The sequence below is a fragment of the Eptatretus burgeri genome, chromosome 2, assembly GCF_056783735.1.
Source record: "Eptatretus burgeri isolate ZD-2024b chromosome 2, Ebu_testis_v1, whole genome shotgun sequence".
Classification (NCBI taxonomy): domain Eukaryota; kingdom Metazoa; phylum Chordata; class Myxini; order Myxiniformes; family Myxinidae; genus Eptatretus; species Eptatretus burgeri.
In genome coordinates this window covers 43,800,791-43,827,784 of record NC_140962.1, presented here as the reverse complement: position 1 = coordinate 43,827,784, position 26,994 = coordinate 43,800,791, and the positions used below count along the sequence as shown (strand labels likewise).

General features: G+C 42.5%; 1 protein-coding gene across 3 annotated transcripts in view; it reads right to left on the bottom strand.

Moving 5' to 3' along the window:
• The window catches only part of LOC147031928 (uncharacterized), a 164,337-nt gene that overhangs the window by 31,010 nt on the left and 106,333 nt on the right, over window positions 1–26,994 (bottom strand). The window contains exons 1-2 of one of the 3 annotated variants that reach the window (XR_015054947.1): window positions 13,921–14,187; window positions 6,867–6,956 (exon numbers count right to left, since the gene is read on the bottom strand). Coding sequence is in view for 2 of the 3 variants with exons in the window: in XM_085869162.1 (XP_085725288.1) it covers window positions 6,867–6,956; window positions 14,265–14,330 (156 nt within the window). In the remaining variant the exon portion in view is untranslated. Of the gene's footprint in view, window positions 1–6,866; window positions 6,957–13,920; window positions 14,188–14,264; window positions 14,429–26,994 lie in introns of those variants that run through there. The other 2 variants (XM_085869162.1, XM_085869161.1) reach the window with 2 other exon arrangements.

Here is a 26,994-nt window from a genome sequence, read left to right as displayed (position 1 = left end):
GTGATTTCTATGGATTTCTGCGGACAAAAACAGTAGTTCTAGTCGAGAAAACTAGGAGAGAAGCTCGTACAAATTGTACAAAATAACAGGAATCACCGGTGATTCGCCAGCCGGGCAGGTAAGGCAGTATTGTGCATTCGCCCAGCACAAAAGTTAGGTGCCATTGGAGACCGGGCAGCCGTTAATTTGCACCCCTGGACTAGATTGATTACCCAACATATCGACGGAAATACTGACAATAAGGGTCGAAAACTTTCAAAAAATATCTCAATAGATTGACTACCCAACACATCGACGGAAATACTGATAATAAGGGTAGACTAGATCTACTACCCAACAGACACAAATGCATAACGAATATAGTGGTCACTCTGGCTGGCGCTCATGAACCAATTATTAGGAATGTTCCCTAGTCGTTTTTGTCTTTTCTTCCATTGATCTTCCGGTAGAGTGATCCGGTTCGGACAAGGCGTACCGAGGGCGTGTTCCCCGGTAATTAAACCACGTGATAAATTAGGTAACCCGATTAACCCAAAGACGGGAGGACCCCAGGTCACGCGGTTGAGTTATTGGCATCCATGGTCGGTTAAGGACCCCCCGCATCACGGAATTATCCGTGTGCGACGGCCTACAATTCCGGGGAGTCTGGTGGGAACTGACATAGCTTCCCCCACCTAGTGGTCTTCCCCACCCCCCAGCCCACAACAATATATATATATATATATATATATATATATATATATATATATATATATATATATATATATACATATATATATATATATATATATATATATATATATATATTGCCTTATCCTGACACTTCCAGAAATTTGACATAATTTTCATGCCACAGCACCCTGCTTGCTCTGAGAACATTGTTGCCTTTACACACATTTATCTGAAAATCTGAGCAATTTGCATGAATGTCAAATGAGCCAGAACAGAAGAAAAGAAAGTTCGAAACGTCACACCCATTTGTATGAAAATAATAATAATAATAATACTCACAACAACAAAAACAAAAACAACAACAACTAGAATGGCACTGGTGGAGCACATACCTCCACCTCTCAAGGCCTGATCCAGAACATATCTGGCCCACCACATTTTTGAAATATCATGCTATATATCGTTTTTGGCCCGATCTCTCAATGGTGAAGAATCACTTAGAAATTCTAATATCCATATCCGGAACTGGATGTTCACCAAAATCTAATAACTTCTTCCTTGTTACACACCCAACCTGTCCACAAAGTTTCTGCAGAATCCATCCATAACCTTTTGAAAAATCATTCTTCATATCGTTTTGGCCCTATCTCTCAATGGTGAAGAATCACTTAAAAAATTCTAGTCGTCGAATCCGGATCCGGATCCGGATCTTCATCAACATCTAATCACTTTGTCCTTGTGACACACCCAACCTGCCCACAAAATTTCATTCGGATCCATCCACAACTTTTTGAGATATCCTGCACACAGACAACAAATAGACAAACAAACAGACAAAAACAAACAAACAAGAAGACGTCATGCAGAGCACGAAACTTGCAAAATCGATCGAACAAATTTGACCTCAAAAATAATTGGTTGAATCCAGTGACCTGAAATATAAATCCTCTTCAAATTTCAAGTCAATCGGATGAAAATTGAGGATTTTAGAAATACCACCTTAGATGTTGACCTTGGGACTATGTTGACCTTTTGGTTCATGTTGACCTCAAAAATAATTGGCTGGTTGAATTCAGTGACCTGAAATGTAAATCCTCTTGAAATTTCAAGTCAATCGGATGAAAATTGAGGATTTTAGAAATCTCACCCAAGTTGTTGACCTTTGGCCTGTGTTGACCTTTTGACCTTTTAACCTCACAAATAATAGGCTTCTTCCTTATGACAAACTCTTCCATGTGGTGAAGTTTCGTGAAGATCGGTCTAAAATTGTGACCTGTAGGTGACAAACAGACAGACAGACAAACAGACAGACAGACAGAATAACAAAATCGACTAACCAATATACTTGAAAAAATTTTCGATTTTGCAAGTAATAAAAGAGCAAGACAAATTAAGTACTGGTTCAAAGCAGAACACAAGTACCTTGTAATGTCGTTCCCCAGGTTCAAACTCCCAATGCTGATTTGTCCATTGTTACTGAAGGTGGGGGGAGGTTATGTTTTTACCCTTTGTCTGTCTGTCTGTCTGTCTGTGAGCAGGAAATCTAAAAAAGTTATTGATAGATTCGGACGAAACCTTGTGTACAGGTTGGGTGTGTGACAAGGACGAATTGATTCGATTTTGGTGAAAATCCCGATGTGGATCCAGATACGATGATCTTTAACTTTTTAAGTGATCCTTCACCATTGAGAGATGGGGTCAAAAACGATATCTAGCACGATATCTCAAAACGTTGTGGACCGATTCGGATGAAACTTGGTGGACAGGTTTGGAGCTTGACAAGAACAAGCCGATTCAATCTCGGTTAAGACAGATGCAGATCGAGCCCATCAGTGGGATACAAAACGTAAAATGTTCAGCCTGGCGGAGGTATGCGCTCTACCGAGTGCTGTTCTAGTTTCCTAATGTCATTGCCCTATGCCTAATATATGTACATATATATATATATATATATATATATATATATATATATATATATATATATATATATGAAAAAATCTGCAATTGTGATACAACAGAATACTTGTATCTGTGAAGGATTGTATTGGTCTGCGTCGTGGACAAGGAATGGACTTTGTCACTTGACAGCTGATAAAAATGTATTTCCCACCGTGAGAAGCAGTTGTGAGTCTGATCTAAAACTCAGACTGTTTGGGAGAATTTGGGCAACACTGCCTTTTCGGTAGCGTGTTCAAGCCATTCCCAAATTGCCCTGAGGGCATCAAGTGTCAATCACAATCTGTGGACTAATATCACATTTAAACCAGAACAGGTGGGCCACACAGTCACCCCCTCCCTGGAAGAAGCCATGAGTAAGCCGGCTAGGTTTTCAACATCAATCGGATGGTGAAATGGTAAATCTTCTGTGACCAACTTGGTTTCCAGAAGCGAAAAGTTTATCAAAGCTCCGCCGTATCTTTGTGTTATCTTTTTTTTTTTATCCCTGTGTTTTCATCCAATTTTCCATATTTAACCGCACTTTGTTGTGGTGCATTGTCCAATTCAAGTCCCTGTGAGTGTCTGGCCTACTTTGCCAGGCCTCAGCTAGTCGGCATGCATGTTATGTCTCAGCTCTGATGCCATGTACCTCATTCCAATTTCTTTGTCCCAAGTGTTGTCCTTTTGAGCTTCCTCGACTTTATCTTTATTCCCCTCCTCGCTTTAAAACAACATTTCATTCTGCCTGGATCATGAACTCCCCCAACCCCCCAAAAAAATTATGAACTCATTCTTTATTTATCCTTCATTATTTATCCCTTCCTTTTCTCAACACCTCCAAGCTGAATCTCGATTGAATGAAACACTTCTTCCTATTAAAGCTTTTAACAACATTTATAAAATGCTTTACTTTTCTTATTTCTCCATCAAGAACATCCCACGTGTTGTTCCTCTTCTTCATCAGGTTATACATTTGTCTTCTTCTTCACAAGGCTTATTTCCCAAACCTGTCTCACTCCAAAATGCTTGGTCCATCGACCCTCCCCCAATACCAACGGCACGACTTTCCTATTTTTCTTCCACAACCCTTCATTTCTCCTGATCTCATGATGTCTGTCTCTGTGTATCCAGATTAGGAATCTTGAAAAGTCCAGTTTGCAGATGTTATCTGCACAAGACCATAATTTCCCCGAGTTCACATCCATTAACGGTATCAATCCCCTCCACGAGTACCCTCCCACACATTTAGATACCCACATCCTCCCAATCCCATCCATTTTCTGTCTCTCCCTCTTCAGTATCCCTCAACTTCATGCCCTCCCCCTTTCTGCATCCTCTTCACCCTGCCACCTCAAAGCTTACCCTCATCTCACCCCCTACGCCTGGTGTTGGTTTAGTTGTTAGGAATACTGGCTTGGGATCTTAGGGTACTGCGTTTGAGCCCTGTTTGCTGCTGAATGAACACAAGGTGGGGTTGACTCAGCTTGTCATCCTTCCGAGGTCAGCAAAGTGAATACCAGTATACTGGTATAAGGTCACAGCATCAGCGGCATAGTCACGCCCCAACAAAATGATAGTTACCTGGCAGCAAAGCTGCCATATGAAATAAGAAGAAGAACCTCACCCCCTTCCATATTTCTCCTCCCTCCCCATCTTCTACCTCCCCTCACCTCCTCCCATCTTCTGCCTCTCTCCACCAACCACCTCGCCCTTCCTTCTCTCAGGTTTTCCACCTCTCCTAACTCAATCACCCCCTTTCCACATTATTTCACCCAGACAACAGCACCTCCTTTGATGGGCCTTTCTCTCAGCAGAGTTGCACTGCCTCACCACAGGACCATTCGAGCAGCGGAGTTGCACTTTACATCATGAACTCCATTTCTCAGCATCTGTGTACAGCTCTTACACCTCCCAAGCCCAGGACTACCTTTGGCTTAGACTTTCCCCTCTGATCCCATCTCTTGTTTGTCTGTGTTGTCCCATCCTCCCAAGTGATGACTCCTTTTACCATCCCTCTCTCAACCAATGCGGACCAACATTTAACCACTCATCCCCCAACTCTCTTCCTCTTCCAACTCTCTCTCTATGTGGTGATTTCAATTGTCACCATGCCGATCGTTTTTTTGTTGGTACCTCTCTCACCAGTTGTAGTACAACAGCAAAGGACATCTGTGACTCCATGAAACACTCAAACTGTGAATTTTCTGACCCTGATTTCTGTCAATGGAAAATCCTCCCTCCTGGACTTGGTGATGACCAACCTCCCCACTGATATCTTCTGCCTGCTATTCCCCTGCTCCAATTGGTTCATCTGATCATGTACTTATGAGCGTCAACATCTCTCTTGATATTCTCAGAGAGCCACCTCGGTGCCGCCGGGTCTGGCAGTTCACTCAAGCAGACTGGCAGAGACTGCAAGCAGCAATCTATCTCATTTTAGAACTGGCCTCCTATATCTGCCACCCCTGAGATTAACTCAGCCTGGAAAATCTTCCACACAAAATATGTCTCTGTCTGTCTGTCTGTCTGTCTGTCTGTCTGTCTGTCTGTCTGTCTGTCTGTCTGTCTGTCTGTCTGTCTGTCTGTCTGTCTGTCTCTCTCTCTCTCTCTCTCTCTCTCTCTCTCTCTCTCGGTCTCTCTCTCTCTGCACCCACCCTATTCAGTTGCACCCAATTGCTCTTGGACTCAGTCTTTTGCACCTGAGAATGTAGAGAAGTTTTTGGCAACCCTAGACTCTGATTCTGCAACTGGACTGGATGGCATCAGCTCACATATCTAAAAACCTGCTCGGCTGCTCTTGCACATCCTCTTTCTGCCATTTTTACCCTATCATTTTCACCCTATCATTTGCCTTCGGTCATCTTCAATGTGCTTGAAAGTCAGCCAACACCACCACATTGCATAAACAAGGAGCATAAACCAATGCCTTTAACTGCAGACCTATGAGTTTACTTCCAATCATCAGCCAGGTCATGGAATCCATCATCACAGTTGACATCAAATCCTTCCTTTTCTCCAATGGCCTGATGGTAGATCATGAATTCGGAATCAGACCAGGTCACTCCGTCTTGGACATTTTGCTTCTGGTCTCCCACCAATGAATGGAGGCCCTCAACGTCAGACAAGATCAGGGTAGACCCTCCAGACGTATCTTGAGCATTCAATACAGTCTGGCACTAAATCTGGCTCTCCAAACACTGTACCTATGGCCTCCAAGGCCAACTCCATACTTGACGTATTGATGTCCTCTACTTTCATTGCTAATGCATGGCTCTCAATGGGATCCTCTAATCTCCTCTCCCTGTTAAGGCTGGAGTGGCAGTATTCTCGACTCAGTCCTATTCCTAATCTTCATCAACTATCTCTCGAACTCTCCGAAAAAATCCGCTTATCTATTCGCTGATGACTCCACCCTCTGCCGTAACATCCTTCATCCTTCAGATAGGCTTTCAGTGGCCTCTTTCCTCTGCAGACCTTGATGGAATCACAAGCTGATCGAACCCTTGGAATACGTCTTAAAATCCCGACAAAGCTCACACTCACTCTCTCTCCGAAAGGACCGTCTGGCAAACCCTCCTTTCTACTTTGTGAACAATCCACTTGAAGAAGTTCTGTTACTGAAACTTTTGGGCCTCACGATCAGCCATGATCTTTCTTGGGCAAATCACACTTCTAAATTGGCCTACGAAGCTCGTCATTGACTTGGCATCCTCTGTCACACAAAGTCCTTCCTCAATACACCTGAACTCTTGTCCACCGAAAAGTCCTTCACCCGCAGCTTGATGGAGTACAGCTCACGCCTCAAGGCTGGCTCCCCTGCTTCACACCTTGCTCACTTTGACACCGTCACAACCGAAGCCTTCAAGATCAATGGAATGTCTGCGATGAAGTTGAGTATATGGGTGATAACTTTCATATTGCACACAAGTTGGTAATCTCTCTGTGTTTAATGCCTCCTTTTTAGTCTTGCCCCCTCTGTTATTTCCATGCTCTGCCCCCGGGTTTATTCAGGGTGCGTGTGGTCTGCCAGTAGCCCTCTTCTGGTGAAACTCACAAAATGCAGAATCACTGCTCACCTCCACTCATTCGTTCCTCTTTTTTTTCCTTCCCGTGGAACAAACTTCTGCATTTTCTTCTCCCTCATTCCTCCCTCCAGTATTCCAGGCAGCTGTTCGTCAGCATCTCCAATCACCCCCACCATAAAACCATGATCTCCCCAAACCCACCTCTTTCAAAGTTTCCAGTTTTTAGCTCACCTGGAAACGTAGATCCAGGGAGCTTGTGGGATGGCGTGTGTTCCCTCCATCAGTCCATCCGTCCATCCACGAATACTTGCACCAACTTCTCTGAAATTACAAATACGATTTTGATGAAACTTTAGTACATCCTTCATCACCCTGTATGCACCAAAGTTTGTCCATGGCATAAAAAAAACAGTCCCTCAGGAGGTCTACAGGGGGTTGCTCCCCCAAAATAGGGATTTGCTTTCTTCTCAGAAACTACACATGCAATTCCTATGAAAGTGGACCACAAACCTTCATCACCCATGATGTACTGAAGTTTGTTCCCAGCATTAAGTCTCCCTCTATTTTATCTCTCATCCCTGCTGCTGGTGGTTCCCCCCTCTCTTTCTACTGTCCCTTTCGTTGCATTACTTCCTGATGCGTTCTATGTTCTCGCTCCTCCACAAGCCTCACAACTCATTATTTCAAATTCACAAAAGAAACAATTCACAACCCATTTCTGGTAATCTTTCCTAAAGAGCAGACCCCCCCCACTGTACTAATAACATGGCTTTATCCTGACATTCCTCGAAATTCCATGTTTTATCACCTGGCCCTACACACACACACTGAGAATTGATGGAGTAAAATACATCATTTTTACATTGGGTGGTATTTTCTGACATGAGCAATTATTGTTGTCAGTGGTTGTGCGAAATGATGCTCTTGTTTGAAGATGGATTTCATTTTGGATATTTCGTTTTTCGATACTTATTGGCTGTGTGTACCCCCATGTTGGTTTTCGATTGAATTGCCGAGGCAGTGCCGTACAGATGCAAAATGCCAGAGCTGCTGCTGTTTGCAAGAAGAAAAGTTACATTATATTTGCGAGAAAGGGAGATAAAATGAACCTTTGGTCAAGTTCATAAGTTTCCGTCAGAAACGATAATGTTCAGCAATGAGATACCTCACTCACCTGTGGCCAAGCAACTTCAGGGAGAGCATTCAAATATACCTTTGGTTTGGGTACCGTCGTCATTGATCTTTCAGCAAAAATAATCTTGATGTACAAATTAAAGAAATGACTTCACATTTAAAAAAATAATAATAACTATACAGTAGATATCTAGATGCATTGCTGTATTTTTGTAGAAGTCATTTTCAAAATGAAATGTTTAAAGTCTAAGCAAAATGTGATGACATCATGAAATGGGGGCGAATTATATATATATATATATATATATATATATATATATATATATATATATATATATATATATATATATATATATATATATATATATATATATATATATATATACATACTTTGTGAAAGTAATGACAGCTGCCAAATGAACAGCATCACGAACATTTTTGTTCATCTAATCTATAAAGCTCTCTCTAACCACTGACTCAATCACCGGCTCACTCACTGACTGATTTAAAGATCAGGACCTTCCGGGTGACGAAGAAAGCCGGAATTTTGCATGCCGCGGGAAAAAAAATCACAGAATCATCGGAAAACATCCGTAAATGAAAATATAAATAAACTAGGACACTCAGTAGAGCGCATACCTCCGCCACGTAATGCCTGATCCAACAGAACATATCGGACCCAAATACATTTTTGAAATATCACGGTACATATCATTTTTGGCCCCGTCTCTCAATGGTGAAAAATCACTTTAGAAAATAAATAATTCTCGTATCCAGATCCAGATTCGGATCTTCACCAAAGTGGAATCAATTTCTCATGGTCACACACCCAACGTGTCCACCAAGTTTCGTCTGAATCCGTCTACAACATTTTGAGATATCATGCTATGTTTAATTTTTTTTCGCCCGATCTCTCAATGGTGAAGAATCATTAAAAAAAAAAATTATACTCATCGAAGCCGATACACTGGGAAAAATCACAGAACCATTGGAAAGCATCCGTAAATGAAAATATAAATAAATGAAAAATTAAATGCAGGTGAGTGACCCGAGACAATGGGGTAGCATCGTTTGTATGCTTACACAAAGTGTAAGCACACTCCGCGAGTACAATATGCAACTACTCACAAACAAGTCAGTTTTCAGGTACCGTCATGGTCAGGATAACATCCTTTGGTATAAGTTTTTGTATTTCAGCATTTATTTTTAGGTGCATTGTTGAGGACCTGAGGTGAGGTTGCAGCACTAAAAACACATTGATGCGAACTGACGCAAAGCCACGGCCTTCCTACCAGGGAACTTGGATTTCATCGATTAGTTCGATTTATTTCGTGCAATTTTGAAAGGAAATATCATCGAAGGCTGCAGAAATTCCCTGTGCATACCTCCTGGTTTGTAGCAATGCTTGTTCCTAGTTATCATAATAAATGTGCCATTGAAAGATGATGATCCATGCTGAGAAATTGCTTCTGCTGCTGGAGAACCACGGAAACATTCACTACATACATCCAATGGTCGAGGACTGTTTCTGAATTGAAGCTTGACCTATCCTCATTGGGGTGTGGGCGAGGTTGGAGAGGGGAGGTTATAAGTATACAACATTGATAATGTACAGTAGAGAAGACTCACTTGGCCATGCTGTAAACAAATTGCACTTTGCCCTCTCCATCAATGCGGCAAAGACAGCCTTCCATGTTTGAAACCGCAACTGTAATTTTACACATTCCCTGCCTGAGGAATTTAAACTCATCGTAACATCTAATGCAAAGTCATTTCTACAGCCTAAAAAAAAACTCCCCCAAAAACCAAGACTTCCAATGAAGTTTAAAATGTAATTAATCGTGTCTGACTGTGGACATTTGTTTTCGCTCAACTGTACAGCATTCTGGATTAGTCTCAATGAACCAAAAAGGAAGTATGAGCAACGATTACATTGTACACCGGTTAACAAATAGGCCTTGGCTGTTTCTGTTTTACTTTTAACCGTACTCTGACATAAGGTTGTTTGTCCTGTTGAAGCGGCTTCAAGGAAAGGAATGCATTGGGTGGTTTATCATTGCCTGCCAAACTGAACAGCCATAGTGATCAAGCCCACACTTGCAAGGGCAAGCCTAACGAGGCCTTATCCGCTCTGACGCTGAGCCACTCGCAAACCTTCACTGTACCGAGTCAGGCAAAACGACGAGGAGATTATGAGATGAATGCATATAATAGAAGTCTGTTAGGGGCTGAGAAAGAATGGCTTTGCGGGGGTTACAGTGACAAAGGAAACGGGAAAGTTCTTATACGTGGAATAACAGCAAATCCATAACTGGAAAAAGGGAAACAGGAGAACACTGTAATTTGGCAGCGGACTTTGGCAAATATTGTGCCAGATAACAAAGCATGCAAAACATCCTCACTGCACTGCAAACAGCAGGTTTAAATGGCCTTTCCTTCAAGGATGCACAGGGCCATGATGTCTGAATGCAGAGCCCCTGCCTGCACATGTAAGCAACAAGAGTGTCATAATTTATTTACTTAAAATCCACCACTAACTCATGTAACGTGGGCAGCATGTCTCGTCGGCATTCTGATCCCAGGCTACCCTCTCATCCACTACAGCTGTTTTGGGTTGTTGTTTATCGTAGAGGGAAACTGCGAGTGAGGGAGGATTTCATTTGAAGCATGGTGATAATCCATCAAATTCCTAAAGCATGAAGCTCTAAAAGAGTACAAGGCCCTAACCACAAGGCATGACGGTCAGTGGTGTCAAAGTTCCACTTAAATCGGCGGCGTCCTGTCGGCGAACTTCACAGTCGATGGACATAACGTCGGACAAAAGTATCCTATGCTCGATTGTTTTGTAATGGAGTGGATCATACATCGCACCCAACAGCATCCTTCGAGAAAGGAGTCGTTTTTTGAAGTGTAATTTTTGAAAGATGTCCACAGAATAGTCAGTGCTGTAGTACGTAATAGGTCTACGAATGGCTGAAAATCTGAGCTGTGTTTGGTGAACAAACGAATGTGAGGAATATATGGGAAAACTGGTTTCCATCACACCCTGGCCTAAAGAAACAACACAACGATGGATTCATGTTTCCACATTTCCAATGGTTGTGTGAGTTGATGGGTTCTTAAGCGCATTACCTTGGTATTGGAAAAGAAAGAGTAGAGCATTGTATGTCAGAAGCTTGACGAAAATTTCAAACAAGGATCAAGATTTTTTTTCCCCATCACATACTTTGAAACATGATATGTCTGAAAAAAAAATAGTCTTGCATTGGTTTGATTGGATTTATGCACTCGTCAACTTTCTGTTTGGACATCCAATGAGATCAAGTCAGTTTCTGTTGATTTTAAAAGCATGATATGTCACAGTCTTTACTCTAAAACTTCAGTGTTGTGATAAAATAGTAATAATTCTACGATCTTTGATTTCTGTGAACAAACTGACCACCTTTGGCTTAAGGACATGCGTCGACAATCCATAGAACCACCTCCAAAACGTTTTGATGAACCGTCAACACCGTTCTGTGATCGTCTTCTTTTAAAGTATTCATAAACAGGGCTTCGCACAACTTTTCATTTGGTTCTCCAATGAGTACCAGCAGAAATGGTTTGGTACTCTTGAAAAAAAAAAGAAAAAAAAGTCAGCCTTCAGCATGCTCGTCTGCTTTCCCAAGTGCCTCTCATCTTAGTATGCACCTAACTCCTCAATAAGCGCTTGCTCAGAACGTCTGTCCAGAAGAGACACTCGCAAGCCGCTCTCTTTTTTTTCATTCCACACGCTCCTGAACCTCCTCTTCATACTTTTTGCTTGCGTGTTCTCCTTAGGTCTTTTTTTATCTTATAAGTTATAAACCTACAATATAACTTGTAAATTATAATGTTATCATTTCTAAACTTAATTTTGAAATCACAGTATATCAATTTAATCAGAATTATCATGGAACAATGTCACCAACACCAGCTGAGAAAAACCTCCTCTTCTAATTCTTCACTCATGTGTTCTCCATAGATCTATGTTTTTCTTTAAAAAATCTTATGAATTATAATATAACTTATAAATTATAAGGTTATTATTCCAATCAAATCCATTGGGACCATACTCTGTGCAGAGCGTTGGTGTTGTGTAAGCAGTCTCCTTGGCTAATGGGCACAATCCTGGACGGGTCACCACTCCGACACAGGATACCAGCAAGCTGACACTCATTTTGCCAACCTCAGAAGGATGACAGGCAGAGTCAACCCCACCTGATATTAATTCAACAGCCAAGCAAGATTTGAACTCAGGACCCTCAGATCCCAATCCCAGCACCCTAACCATTAAGCCAACACCAGGCAAATGTTATTATTAATAAACTTAATTTTGTGCACTTAAATTTTGAAATCACAGTACAGTATATCAATTTATCAGAATTATCACGGAAGAATCTGACCGAAGCACGCTGAGAAAACCTTCCACCAGAAGCCACTGTTGTGCTGGCTGGTACGCTTTTGAGCTGTCGGAGCATCTCAGAAGTCCGCATTTAGTGGTTTTTTGGGGGTTTTTTTAACCGCGCATGAGTACCTCAGTACCAGTTATGTGAACTCATGTTTATAAACCTTTAAGCTTGGCATTGGCTTATTGGTTAGGGTGGCTGGCTTGGGATCTGAGGATCCTGAGTTCGAGCCCCTGTGAGCTGCTGAATTAACACTCAGTGGGGTTGACTCAACCTGTCATCCTTCTGAGGTCGGTGAAATGAATACCAGTGAACTGGTAATAGGGGCATTCCATCAGTGGTGCCCCCATACGTGGTAGCAGTGCCAATGCACTATTTCCCATAGGCAGTTGTAAGCATGAAATCATGCCACCACAATAAGTGGAAGAATTAAATAAAAAAAATAAACCTTTGTATTTTTGGACTTCAAATTGATGACCATATTTTACTGTAAAATTTAATATAAAGCACCATTAAGTTTTATAGCCCTTTCTACACCATAATGACAGGGTGTGTCGAAAGGTGGAGTAAGGTCTCCTGAAGCATAGCATCCTTCGGGCGGGGTGTTAAACCCGTCTGTGCCATCACTATGCAAGCATTTAAACACCCCACTGTGCTCTTTTGAAAGAGAAAAACTGTTGTATTCTTTTGGTCAGGCTCCAAAAAATCACACCAAAGATGGAACCTGTCACAAGCTCAGGCAGCGAACAGTCCATTCTTTGTAACCGTTTGAAAAATCAGGCTCTTTACATGGAACTGAAGAGCAAAACACTCCATGTTGGGAGTACAAGGGGGAAAAAAAAAAGATTAGGAAACGAGGAAGTAAAGTTAGGTTATTACAATTTATAAATCTTTTCATTTTAAATCATCAAACACAATGGAGACTCATGGTTTCAAACATTCTAGATTTGGAGGAGGAAAGACACATGAACTCATCTGAAACAGCAGCCGTGCGTCCAAAGGGAAAACAGATTGAAAGCAAAACCAAACAGGACTTCAAAGAATGCATTTTGGCATTTCCATGATATGGAGATAAACTGATCAACGAGGAGCGATCTCGGGAGAACGTGAAAAGCATTCATCGTGCAAAAAAGAGAAAATCACCGGATAATACCAATGGCACCTCCCTCAGTGTGCAGTTCCACTAAGTAAGCTACTGCACTGTATGTCATGTTGCGCAGCACCGGTACACTTGATGTTTGTTTTTACTTTAAACTTTGGCTCACAGAAGAGCCTGGACATAAATTACATACAGTACAAAGATATTAATGTACTTTCACAGACAAAAAAGAAATAAAATAGGACGCAATTAGCAAATGCCTATAGTAGATGGGATTTGAACCTAGGTCCTGAGCATCCTGAATCACCAGTATAGACAAAAACCATAAAGCAGGGTAACCAAGAGCGTGTAAGACACAATGCGTCAATTAAAGGAGGAACTTGATTCAATAGACTTGAAAACTTATCCTATTATTCCCACGTTCTTGCGAAGTCGGCTGGGGGAGGCTCAGCTCGCGGCCGGCGATAGCTCGCGGACTCTTCGCGAAGGAGTTGCAGTCGATTTTAAATAACGAATGAAAATGTTGAATCGATTCTACTTGATTTCAAGTCAACCGGTTCGTTTGTCACACATTAAATAAAAAATTTCCATCAGCATATGTGGCAAGTGATGACATCTGTAATACCTCCGTTGTCAAAAGGAGTTGTCGATAAGAATGTACTTCGGCTTCAGAAACTTGTAAGGATTGAAGAACAATGCCGAACAAGTTGTAAACATGTTATACACCATTTTTCACTGCAGTCTTGGCCTCCGGTGATGTCGCCTTCGACAACACATTCCTTCCTGTTAACCTTGGTTCACATTTATCTTCATGGCTTTAACATTGCTAGACAATAGGTAAATACAGTGAACACATGTTTGAGGAACGCTACAATATGAACTGCACAGTGAACAACGTGTGGCGATGCATTGTTCAAATAGCTTTTTCCTTGTGGCTTTATTCCTCATATTGGAATGTGCGTGACTCACTTGCGATTTGGAGATGAGGCCGACAGTGCTTTTGAAGATGTCACGCCAACTGGGAAAGGTTAACATCTGCAATGAGAGAACTTTGCTTTTTGAAGTGGTGAAAGAGGTTTTAGACCCGTCCTGGAGACAAGACGGTCAAGGACTTCCACCCAATGGCTTCTGTACGTGATCTGTTCCATGGAGAACATGGCAAAAAGCTTGTGCGGTGTGCTTGCAGGGATGGTTTCATGAACATGTCGAATAATAGAAGATTCTCCATATTCTCATAATTAAGGTTTGTCGAAAATTTCATGATAAAAGCTCGAATGGCTACAAGGTGGGTCATAAGTCCCAGGACACCGTTTCAGCTGTTGGGGAATTACCTTACACCTGAGCTCAAACGAGGTGGACGAGCCCGTGAGATTAATTCACAGTAGGATGGGGAACCTGCGCATCATGCACGTGTAGTACGAAATAACTTCAATCAAATTTTTCCCAACCGTTGGATTGGCAGGTCTTCGCCGACACTTCTGTGGCCGCCGCGCGGTCGGGCCCTGACCTGAGCACTTGTGACGATGCTCTGGGGGGGTACATATTACACATCACGTGGTGTTTGGGTATTTGGGGTCGGTTTTCACACCGCACGTGGAGAAAAATTATCTTGTGCCATGACAACGGCAGACATCGTACAGATACACTCGATGTCTGAGGAGGTATTGTAATTGTTGTATTGCTGTAATATTTTATTATTACTCTTGTTATTATGTATTGAGTATTACTGTAATTCGTTATTACTCATGGGGGTTATGGCTCACTCTGGTACACGGTGTAAACAAATCTTGTTCAAGCAGCTGAAACCGTGTCCTTGGACTTATGACTCACACTGCAGAAAACATCTCAAAATGCAAGCGGACAAATAAATAAACACGGAAGAGATTACGAAACCCGGCCGTCTCATGCTGACACACGGCAGACGAGCTAATATTACGAACTAGCAAATAAAACCCAGCACTTCGCTGTTGGGGTACATTAAGAGTGGGGGAAGGGAGAGAAAGCAAGAGAGAGGAAGGGGGAGAGAGAAGAGGGGGGGGGGAGAGAGAGAGAGAGAGAGGGGAGGAGAGAGTGAAGAGGTGAAGGGTTAAAGAGGGAGGAGAAAGAGGAGGGAGAAGGAGCGAAGAGGGATGTTGAAGTGAGTAAGAGGGTAGAATGAGAAAGGAAGGGGAGAGTGAGGAGGAGGGGGAGGGGGAGAGAAAGGGGGGAAGGGAGGGGAGAGAAAGAAAGGAGGGAAGAGCGAGGAAAGGGGTGAGGGTGATGAAACGGGGAGGGGGGGTGAGAATCGGTTTGGTCCATCCATCCCTTCTCTCCATCCAACCCATCCCTCCCTCCCATCCATCCCCTTCTCTCCATCCACCCTTTCCCTCAATACATCCCTTCAACCCATCCCATCCCTCATTTCCCTCCATCCATCCATCCCTTCCCTCCATCCATCCCTCCCTTCATCCCATCCATCAATCCCTTCCCTCCACCCATCCCATTCTCTCCATCCATCCTTTCCCTCCATCCATCCATCCACCCCTTCATCCCATCCATCCATCCATCCCTTCCCTCTATCCATCCCTTCCTTTCTTTCTCCCAGAGTGCAACCCACCTAATTTTCATTCATGCACTTCCTTTTAGTTTTCTTAGTATGCATGAAAAGCTTCAGGTTGCTGGGTTTCATAGCTTTGGAGTTATGGAGGACACACACACACACACACACACACACACACACACACACACACACACACACACACACACACACACACACACACACACACACCTCCCACTACGTGGAGGACAGTCTTATCATGGAGGCCGATACTACAGAGCTACGGGGTATTCACAAGTCGAGAGCCAATCCTGGACAGGTCCTCACTCAATTGACAGACACTCTCCTGAAGGTGACAGGAGTTTGTAATTTGTTCAAGGTGCCAGTAATTACTCTTCACGAAGGACCCCATGGGATCTTCATCATTCACAAGTGACCAATGCTGGCAGACAGGAGCACCGAAGATGGGAGGGGTGGGGTGGAGGTGGAGGTGGGGGCAGGCCACTTCAGACAGGGTAACTACCCTGGGGGGCCTGGACCTAATAGGGGCCCGTAATTATTACTTCAATTTTTTCTTTCATATAATGATTGTTTGTCATGATAAAACACCAGGGGAAGCTATATTTTGTATCTCCCTCAAAGCCACTCAGGGCGATTCCTCGTCATGGACAGTGACATCCTCCCTCGTAAAATAAACTACTGTGGGAACAATTTATACGATAACAATGGTGGTAACAACATGATGTCATAAACGAACGCAGGAGTGTTGGCCACACCCCCATCCGGCTGAAGTGTGTAAAACGAATATGCATGTAGGAATAATAAGTGAATAACAACCAAATTTCCCTGAAACACAAACCTCCCCTGAGGTTTAAAAAAATTTGAAGGGGGCCTTACACTCAGTATTGTCCTGGGGACCATTCTGGCTCTTGGGAGCCCTGCTGGCAGACAGGCCCTCTGGTTTAACATCCTTCCAATGGATGCTTCTCACATTGACGTCACCTTGACAAATCATCAGGGTGACAGCTTATAGCTTGGTATGGATTCGAACCCAGGCTAGATAGTTCAAAGGCAAGTGCAGATTGTCCTCGGCTCTCTTGCCATCCCAAGGTTACTGGCATGTGTTATTTGTTTTGATAACTTGTCAATCAATCCTTAATTGTATTTATTTCTGTAAAAAGGGGAATAAATAGCCGGGTCATATAGGTCTCCGCCAGGGACCAGAAATAACTCAGGAAATGGATTGAGATCGGTTTTTTGTCCATGAACATAAAGGACCAGTCATTCTTGTTTACACTCATTGCGGTGCAGGTGAAAAATAATGGTTGTGTTGCTTGTGAAACATTGCCGCAGTGTTCATTTAACTCTGCTCCGGTGAAGCTGCTATGTTCAAAAGTCAATTGGATCAAAACAAGCTTTGTATCGAAAGTTATCAAGTCTAAAGTTACAAAAGTCTCCGTTTAATATTCCTTGCTCGAGCACATAATTTATAGGACAGGACTGTCTGGAACGTCAGGTCTGGCCTTCCAGTTCGTGAAAGACGTTCACTAGCTAACCCCACAGTAACGTGGGAATAACTGTAAACGTTAAATAAGTCATAAACCTGATAGCTTATAATTAATGAAATGGAAATTTAACGTGTTCAGTCCTCTGACCCTCCCCAGCAACTCCAGGATGCACACCTTCTCCTAGTAACTACCTAATCTGGTTAAACTTCCAAAATCCAGTTGGAGTAAACACCTCAACTATTATTCCTCGATTGTTCCAGAAGATTTCTCTTATGAGGTTTCAAGAAGGCAGTACACCGGCACTTTGTGTCATCCTAAATTTTGGCCAATGATATGGTTACCCCCACGAACCACTCCTTGCGGTAACCCAACGTTATTACTTGCTGGTTTCAGTGTTTCCTCTCGTCCTCTCATTTTCGTTTATTCCCTTGCTAGTTGTCCCCACTTGTTGCCCTGCTACTCCACTGTCAGTTCAACATTACTCTTGCATGAGCCTCGTTCTGGGAGAGAAAAATGAGATTGGTTTAATAAAAAAAACACTACCTTCACCCTATCTATGAAATGAAACAATGCTGGTACATGTTTGTACCGTTAGGGTACTTTTTTGCCTGAAAGGTCCCACGTGCTTGTTTGCAAAATGGGTTTCCTTTATGTACTGATTGAGAAACAATTCAAATTTTAAAAATCTGGTTTCAAACTGTCGGATCTGCATCCAGACCTCAACCAAAATGGAATTGGCTCGCTTTTGTCAACCTACCAACTCATCCACCAAGTTTCGTCATAATCCGTCCATAACTTTTTGAGACATGATGCTCTATATCGTTTTTGGAGAATTTTTTTTTGGGGAGAAATATTGCTCTATCATCTCTCAACGGAGAAGAATCACTTTTAAAAATTCTCGTATCCGGATGCAGATTCGGATCTTCACCAAAATCGAAACAATTCGTCCTTGTCACGCACTTAAACTGTCCACCAAGTTTCGGCCAAATCCATCAATAACATTTTTGAGATATCCCTTTCACAGACAAACATACAAGGTTAAATATATAACCCACATCCACCTTATTCATCAAATGTATGTGTGGTCCATCGGATGGCCATTTAACTGAACGTCCCATCTGCCAGGAAACTAGTTGGTTGACGTTAAAGATCTCAAGGTGTCCCTCGCAAAGCATATGTGAGTTATCGCTGGTACCATGGCCAACTTACAAATTACTGCTTTAACCTACAGAGGACACTGCATTAGTGGCACTGCTGCACCACTGCAAGACCTGATGCTAACCCGCAGCCACATGCTGCGCACGAATGCCGACGACGGTCTGTTGGGGGTCCTTGGGCAATCGGATCAAAGCTGTAAATAATTTGGTTCTTGACGAATAGAGAGGACAGAGCTATGGATGATGAGGTGGATGTGTGGGGGGGTAACACGAAAGGATAAGCAGAGTAGTGTGGACACAGGAAAGAGTTTCAAAGCGAATAGCACAGATGATGAGTTGAGAAGGAGAAGACTAAGGTGGTTGGGCATGGTGCAAGGAGAGAAGATAAGTTGGTCAAGAAAATCACTAATTTATTAGTTGAGGGGAAAAGACCAAGAGGTAGGCCAAAAAAGACCTGGAAGGATACGATCAGTCGAGACATGCAGTTGTTGTGGTTAATGGAGGAGGATGCTTTTGACACGACTGAGTGCAGAGGAGCCATCAGTTAACCAATCCATATTATGGGGAAACGGTCGTTAAATGAGTCGTAGTCGTAGTCGTAGTAGACGTACTTGTAGATACATAAAGGTCAACCCGATGTAACTCAACGGATGCCACGTGAGTTGAAAATGAACGTTTTTACTCTCGGTGAACACGCGAGTGAAACATAATGAAACTCAAGACCAAAGTACAAAAATGATGGCTACAAGGTATTCCCAAAGGAAAAACGAAAATACGACCACTGGAGCTCCAGCTTATCTGGGCCCTGGCTTAATGTTGTAACCCAAATTTGGTAGCATTCGGACTGGTGGGTCTGGAGAAGAAGATTTTTGAGGAAATTTACTAAGTCGGCCATTTTGACATACTTCAAGTCATGTGACCAGAACGAGGTTTGCAATTCCTCTTACAAGTCAGGAGAGGAACAGTACTGCCAAATTTCTCCTGGATCGGACCGGCGGACAGAGTGCGATGACAATGCCTTATCTAGAATGTAAATTCCAGATAAGCCAAAAATGATTCAGTACCCATGACCGAGTAACCAAGACGATTGGAAAAATCACAATCCAAGATCAAGGATGGTTTTGGTACTCTGGACCAAAGAACAAAAATAACAATTCATAACTCAGCAAACAAGGAACCACTCACTTCGTACCACTGGACGGGTAATGTGCAAGTACAGTAAATGCCTTCGAGTCAAGTTATGCACAGACTTGTCAAGCACCATGGCATTAGAACCGAATGGGGAAACATGTGAATGTGGAACATTACACAGGCACCGAGTGTTTATCTGGCTGCTCACGGGTGAAAGTTAATCTGAGGCCGATCGTGAACAAATTGCAACAAAGTGTGCTGTCATCTGCTTAAGCGTAGGGAGTAGGCAAAAGCCAAATTAGTTCCAAAGTGGTGTAAGCATCCACACCTCATTTTGAACACGTGATGTTTGAGGTTAAGTACCTGTTGTTGGTTGCTCATGTCTTGAAGTGAATAGGTGAGGTTTGAGTTGAGAAGCACCAGGCTAATGCCAATTTATGTTGGCTGATCATGCCATGGTGTGGTAGAGCAGGTGAGTATGCATGGATCAAAGCATAACGCCAAAGTGTTGCCAGGCGTCCCACATAATGGTGGACACTTGATGATTGAAGTGAGGATCGGGAGACTTATTGTACCGATTGCTATTGGCAGCTGACACCTATAAATGAGAATTTTAAGGTGAGGAGCACAAGACCCATGCCAATGTGCTGTTGGCCATCAATGCTTCATGATGAGCATGCGAAGTTTGAGGTAAGGAGTATGAGACCAATGACAAAGTGCCATTGGCTGCTCATGCCACGAGGTGAGCAGGTGATGTTGGAGATTTCTATCAAAATACTAATGGTAATCTGAGACTAGTTAAGGAGCATGACCGAGGCCACATAAATTCTGCAAGCTGCTCACTCACTCCATCATTACTGTGTGAACTTGGAACTTTTCGCCTTGACCCACGATGTACAAGGTCCCTCTCTCCCCCTTTCTCCCCCCCCCCTTCCTCTCTCCCCTCTCTCTCCATACATCCTGTGGCTACATATGAGATTGCACTCTCTCGCCCTCTTTTCCTTTCTCAAGATTCTCCTGTTTTTGCCTCTCGAGGTACTTCCTCCCCTTGGAGACTTTTCAACAATCCCCTCTGGAGCAGGTTAGCTACTTCAGTCTTTCTCAAGGATCATCAAATTTACCCGTTGATCGATATAACCACACATAAAACCAAAAGGGTGAGGTTGGCATCTATAAAAAAAAAACAACAATTGAATTGAACAGTAAATGCAACAAGTGGCAGGATTCGATGTAGGCGTGGAACACAAAAACATTGAAGACTGTTGGTAATTGGACAGGCTGGTTTTGATATTCTCAACAATGGCTGGCTCAATATATTACAACACTATTTTAGCATTCCATACGAGTGTAGTATTACATATTTTATCAAAAATAGTGCATGAGATAGTTAAGAATGAGTGTACATTAAGGTTTCCATTATACACTCACTTGCTTATAGAGCAATCAGTCTTATGTGAGATAAAGGATAATGGGGTCAATCTAAGGCCCTTAACGACATCCCCTATTATAGCTTTCTATGGGCAAGATGGGAAACATCTGTCAAATATCATAATCATCAAATCTGTCTGAACCACATTCCACTCGATTCAAAAATGAAATTCATAAAAGAACAAAAAAAAAAAGTATTAAAGCCATTTGTGATAGAGCGACATATTCCTCGTAGTTCATATTTTCCAATGGTCTGTATAATCACATTGTTGCCACACTTTTCCACTGCCAAATTGCTTTATGTAGTCACTGATCCCCTGATGGCAGATTTAGATAAAATAGAAAGTGTGATTTTCTTGTGTGATACATCATTAGTGTGATAGTTGTGTGAAATGATTTCAGATGTACCACGCACTGCATCATCATGAATACCAATTTCTACCATTTGAAACGTGCAGTCGACGACGCTACATACAGCATCCCTGGCCATAGCAAATGTCACTGACGAACCACATTTCTCGAAGATAGAGATTTACCAACACATTTTTTCCCCCGTTTATTAACAATTAAACAGAGCATGTGACCTAATGATTGCTACATCATAAGGTCACATGCTTTGGATTCGATAACCTGATAGTATCTCTCCAAATTCCTATTGAAAGGACCTAAGTTCGAACAGTTCCCCAATTTAAGACCGTAAATCAGCAGAAAGTTCGACGAAGGAAGGGCCGACAGATTGTTGAGTTTCAGAATCGTTGATACTGATGAGACCAGCTTGTTTACCAGCTTTCAAGTCAATTCGGATAAATTTGGCTGCATTCACAAAATTGATCTTTTGGCATCATTGACCTCATTTATTTAGTTAGTCATCTAGTTCCGAAAAGTCGTGGCCAAATTCTGGTGGCATTCATGATCGGATGTCTCCAAACATCCCTATCCTGTACTGCTTTCCAAAGCTCTGGCAGAGACAGCTTGGTTGCAAGCGTTTACCCGATCCATCCAGAATCGTCTCCCAATCTGAACACGTCGATCTTCTCAGTTGACAAGATTTCAGGTTTTTTTTTTTAGGTTTAAACAAAGACCAGCCTTTTCACTGTCCTTCTTCACTGTCTGCAGCAGTTTCATCAACTCCTCTTTAATTTCTACTAATAGAGAGTGGTATCATCAGCATACCTTGGATTGTTCGTACACCTTCCCCTAATCCTGACTCCAACCTCTATGTCATCTAAGTTTGATTTCCTCATGATGTACTCACCGTACAGATTGAACAAGTGAGAGGAGAGAATGAACCCCTGTTGTTTGTTGTACAGGTTTCTTATCCGACATATCAGATGCTCCAACGTCTTCATTTCTTTCAGCATAATCCACATCAATTCATGATCAATACGATCAATGCTTTGCTATCTATATTATATGTGAGGCGTGTGTGTGTGTGTGTGTGTGTGTGTGTGTGTGTGTGTGTGTGTGTGTGTGTGTGTGTGTGTGTGTGTGTGTGTGTGTGTGTGTGTGTGTGTGTGTCACCATTTTTCTTAGAGATGGCTGAGCGGATTGTTCGTCAAACTTTCAGAGGTTCATCAGTGAATGTCTGGAAGTGTTTTAGGCCAAAAGAAAATTGAAAAAATCGAAAAATATGAAAAAAGTTTGTTTTTTGGGGATTTTTTTAAACTGCTCTATCATGCCTAAGCCTTTGTAGTAATGTGAAAGGTAATATTAAATGATCCTTGACCCCATCCCTCAGTGGGTGTTGGGAAGTGTTTTAGGGACCCACAAAAAATATAACCAGAGAGTTGGTGTCAAAGCCACCCAATGCTCGCCTGTTTATACATTTATCGTTTTTAAAAGACTCGTCTCATAATTAATATTTTTTATAAAGCATTGCAGTGAAGTCTGATCCAAATAATTTTAAAGCAATATATGTATTTGTATATTGTAATCAGTAACAAGAGCGCAAGTGAGCACAACATACGCCCGAACAAGAAGGTATATACAGAATTGTGCTACCACATGGAAAACGTCATCCTGGTTGCCATGGCAACCACTTTAGATGACGAACATATGTCATGACACACCGTCTCCACAGTCTGTACCTATGTACCAGATATGAAACGTGAAAGTTTAAAACTTTGGGAGTTCGAGTGCGGACAGAAACGGACGGACGGACGGACAGACAGACGGATGGACGGACGGAAGGACGACACATAATACGCCCGATATATATATATATATATATATATATATATATATATATATATATATATATATATATATATATATATATATATATATATATATCGGGCGTATAAAAAATAGTGTGGTAGGTAAAAACATTAGAAAGGAAAAAATAACTTGCACCAAAAACTTAAACATTTTCACGCTCACGCTCACGCTAACGCTCACGCCGGGGGTATCGCTATAGCTCTCTGTTCTTCAAACAGGCGAGCTAAAAATAACATTGATTTCTTCAAAATGCCAACAGAGATAGAACAGCACCAGGCAATGTCAGGTACCCACCAGGCAACTACTGGTACCCCTGCTAGTAATCTATGAAACAGATTTACACCTTCCTTTGATATTCCTTAGTTTTTCCATGATCAACCTCAGGTTCGCAATTTGATCTCTCCAACCTCTTCAGAAGCCTGTTTTCTTAACGGACCTGCCTTGCTTCGTGAAATCTTCTCTTCTGTGTTGAGTGATCTTTAGTAATATTTTGCGAGCATGTGAAATGAAGGCAATGGTTCAGTTAGTTGAACGTTCTCCTGCATCCCTTTCTTTGGCAACGGTATGGAAACAGACTGACTGCTTCCACCTTTTGGGTCATACAATTATGCTCCAGATCTGTGTACAGATCGCTGTTAAATTTCTGAATGCCTAATCCCCAACTACGTTAGAGTTACATAGGAATTTCATCGACACCTGGTGCTTTACCATTTCCCAGCTCTTTCACGGTTCTACGTACTGTTCCTCACATTCTATCACTGTTGATTTTGGCGCATATTCTCCATCTTCAAAGGTTGCCATTATATTGCTATATCGTTCGTAAGGAGTTTTGGTATGGTCCTTCCATCTTTCTTTCACCCGTGTTTCGTCTGCCATATCTTTTCCTGTTCTACTGTTCAGGACTCCAATCCTAGGCCTAAACTTTCCAGTGATCTTTCTGAACTTAAAAAAAATATATTTCACTTTCCCTACTCTGTTGCCACTTTCTACCTCTATGCATGCCTCTGAAATATATTGTTGTGGTTTTAGAAGACCCTGGGGAGTTACAACCAACACATAAAGAAACCCTGGAGTTTAGATACATCTATAGTGTTCTGTTTAGTGTGATTACCTCTCCCCTTGTATCAGTAGAAGAGAAAGATGCATTGTGAATGTAGTTTGAACTATTCCCATTATCCTCTTCCTCATTCTTCTACTCCGTAATCGAACCTCATTCTCAAACACCCATTCTCAAACCACATTCTCAAGACAGTTGGTGAACCTAACTCCGTTTCAGCAGTGCTTCAACCATCTAAGTGGCAATATCAGTGTTTCCACTGTCAAAGCGGCGATTCCAGCAGCCCTGCCCGTCACGCTTCAGGGATGAATCACAATAGTTGGATCGCAACGCACCGGCCAATCAGATGCCGAAAAGAGGATGTGATTAGCAACAGAGACGAAGCCAATGAGATTCCCAGCAGCACAGTTCATTCCCAGTTGCTCTGAGAACAAGAACAAATTAGTTCTGAGAAAAATCAGAAGACCGAGTTAGTTTTGAGCAATAGAGGAGAGAGAACCCTGATCAAGAGAGTTGAGCACAGAGAGTGGCAGTTCCGAACATCAGTTTCGAGTGTCAGTTCAAGTTCACCTCCCTCCCCCTTGCACTTCTCAATCACCCGCACCATACATCTTGTTGGTTGCACATGAGCCATCACATATGGGTGAGGCCAAGGTCGACACCATACCCCACCAACTTCGCTTTATCTATTAGCCTTGCTTATCTTGCTTTCCGGAATGATTGAGGCGCCTGTGTCTGGAGATTCATGGTAAGACGAATAACTCAGGGACTTGTGTGTTTAAAGGTAAAATTCTTCATTACCTCTTCCACCAAAGGTCAAGGAGATTATGTTTTCACCCCTCTGTCTGTTTGTTGTCTGTGTGCAATTCAATTTTGGTGAAGATCCGAATCCGGATCTGCATACGTGAGTCATTTAATTTTTTAAGTGATTCTTCGCCATTGAGAGATGCAGCCAAAAACGATATACAACATGATATTTCAAAAATGTATTGGGCCACATATGTTCTCATGGATCAGGCATTGCGTGGCGGAGGTATGCGTCCTCCCGAGTGCCCTTCGAGTTTGTGACTGCTTTTGCTCTGTCCATAACTGTTTGCTTGTAAATATGTGCCTTTTCCTAAACGTGAATAATCGTTTCCAACCTGCCCGATTGTCTCTTTCTCTATTGGCTCGACACCAGTGTGTAACAGTGGATGGAAATTTTGCCCCGCTGTTTCACAATGGTCAGAGACTAGCCGACGTTGCACTTACTGCTCAGCCCAGCCGTTCTTTATAGGCATGGGGGCAATGAGAACACCGTTCCCTATCTGGTGGGATTAATTTGCCAGGAAGATAACATGGGAATTGGACGCGAGGACCCTATCTAGATTAATCGTCTCAGACAACGCCTGTGGTTGCTGAGCAATCTGTCATCCACGGAGTTATTTGCGGCCAGGCGGTTTCAGGGTCAAAGGTCGAGAAGTGGGTCCGAGAAGTCCATTGTGACCCGGCCGGCAAACCTGTAACAATATCTTTGTCTTTCCTAGCTTGCCGTTGGAAGTCGGCATCTAGCCTTTTAATGTCCTCTCTTGATGCGCCTTTGGTTTTCATCTCTCTTCTGACAGCCATTTCGCCTTCTTCTTTGCCCTTGCTTTTGGGATGCTGTTTTTGGGTTCTTCTTTCACAATGTCTTCAACCTTTGCCAAAATTTGGCTGGCATTCTGTCAACCAAGTTTCAGTTCTGCAAAACGGTTTTCTCACCTTTATTGCATACGAGTAGTAATGCCCGGCGTTGCTCGGGCTTTCTTGCAAATCTCCTGAATAGCTGTTAGCGGTTAGGGGTTAGCGGTTAGGGTTGCAGGTAGGGTTAGGGTTAGCAGTTAGGGTTAGCGGTTAGGGTTAGCGGTTAGGGTTAGCTGTTAGGGTTAGCTGTTAGGGTTAGGGTTAGGGTTAGTGTTAGGGTAGCTCACCCTAACCCTAACCCAAACCCTAACCCTAACAGCTTGGCGTAGCGGAGGTAAACAGCGCCCGGGGCAAAGTGGAAATTTGCGTCCCCCATAGGCCTTAAACTTGAGTGGATTTGAATGGAAAATCCCATAAGGGATATCGCTTTATCGATTTTTTCGAATATCGGAAGCGTTATGGAAAAAATTTATAGCCAATGACCTAAGTTGGACCAAAAGCCATAATCGTACCGAATTTGAATGGAATCCGTTGGAGTTTGTGAAAATGCATCAAAACGAATTTTGAGGGGCCTCTTAAGGAAGACAATAATATCATTAGTATATGTGCCAAATCTTGTTTCATTTCATGCAGTAACAAAAATCTGATGGTGGAACAAAGAAAGGGGCGTGCCGAAATATTAATATAGATTGTTTGATATATTGTCAAGGTCATATCTGGTCGGAGTTTTTGATTTTTGCACCTTTCTATATTTAACTCGTAGTTTTGTCACAAGGAGTTCATGATCTGTCCCACAGTCTGCACCTGGCAGAGTATTGGCAGATTGCACAGCACTTCCTCCATCTTCTGTTTTTTTTAGAATGTAGTCAATCTTATTTGAATGTTGCCCATCAGGTGAAGTTTGCAATTACAAGGTCATTCTCCACACAGAACTTCAGCATTCACTCCCCTGGCTCATTTTGGATTCCAAATCTGGGCTCTCCCTTAATCCCTGGTGCTCCTG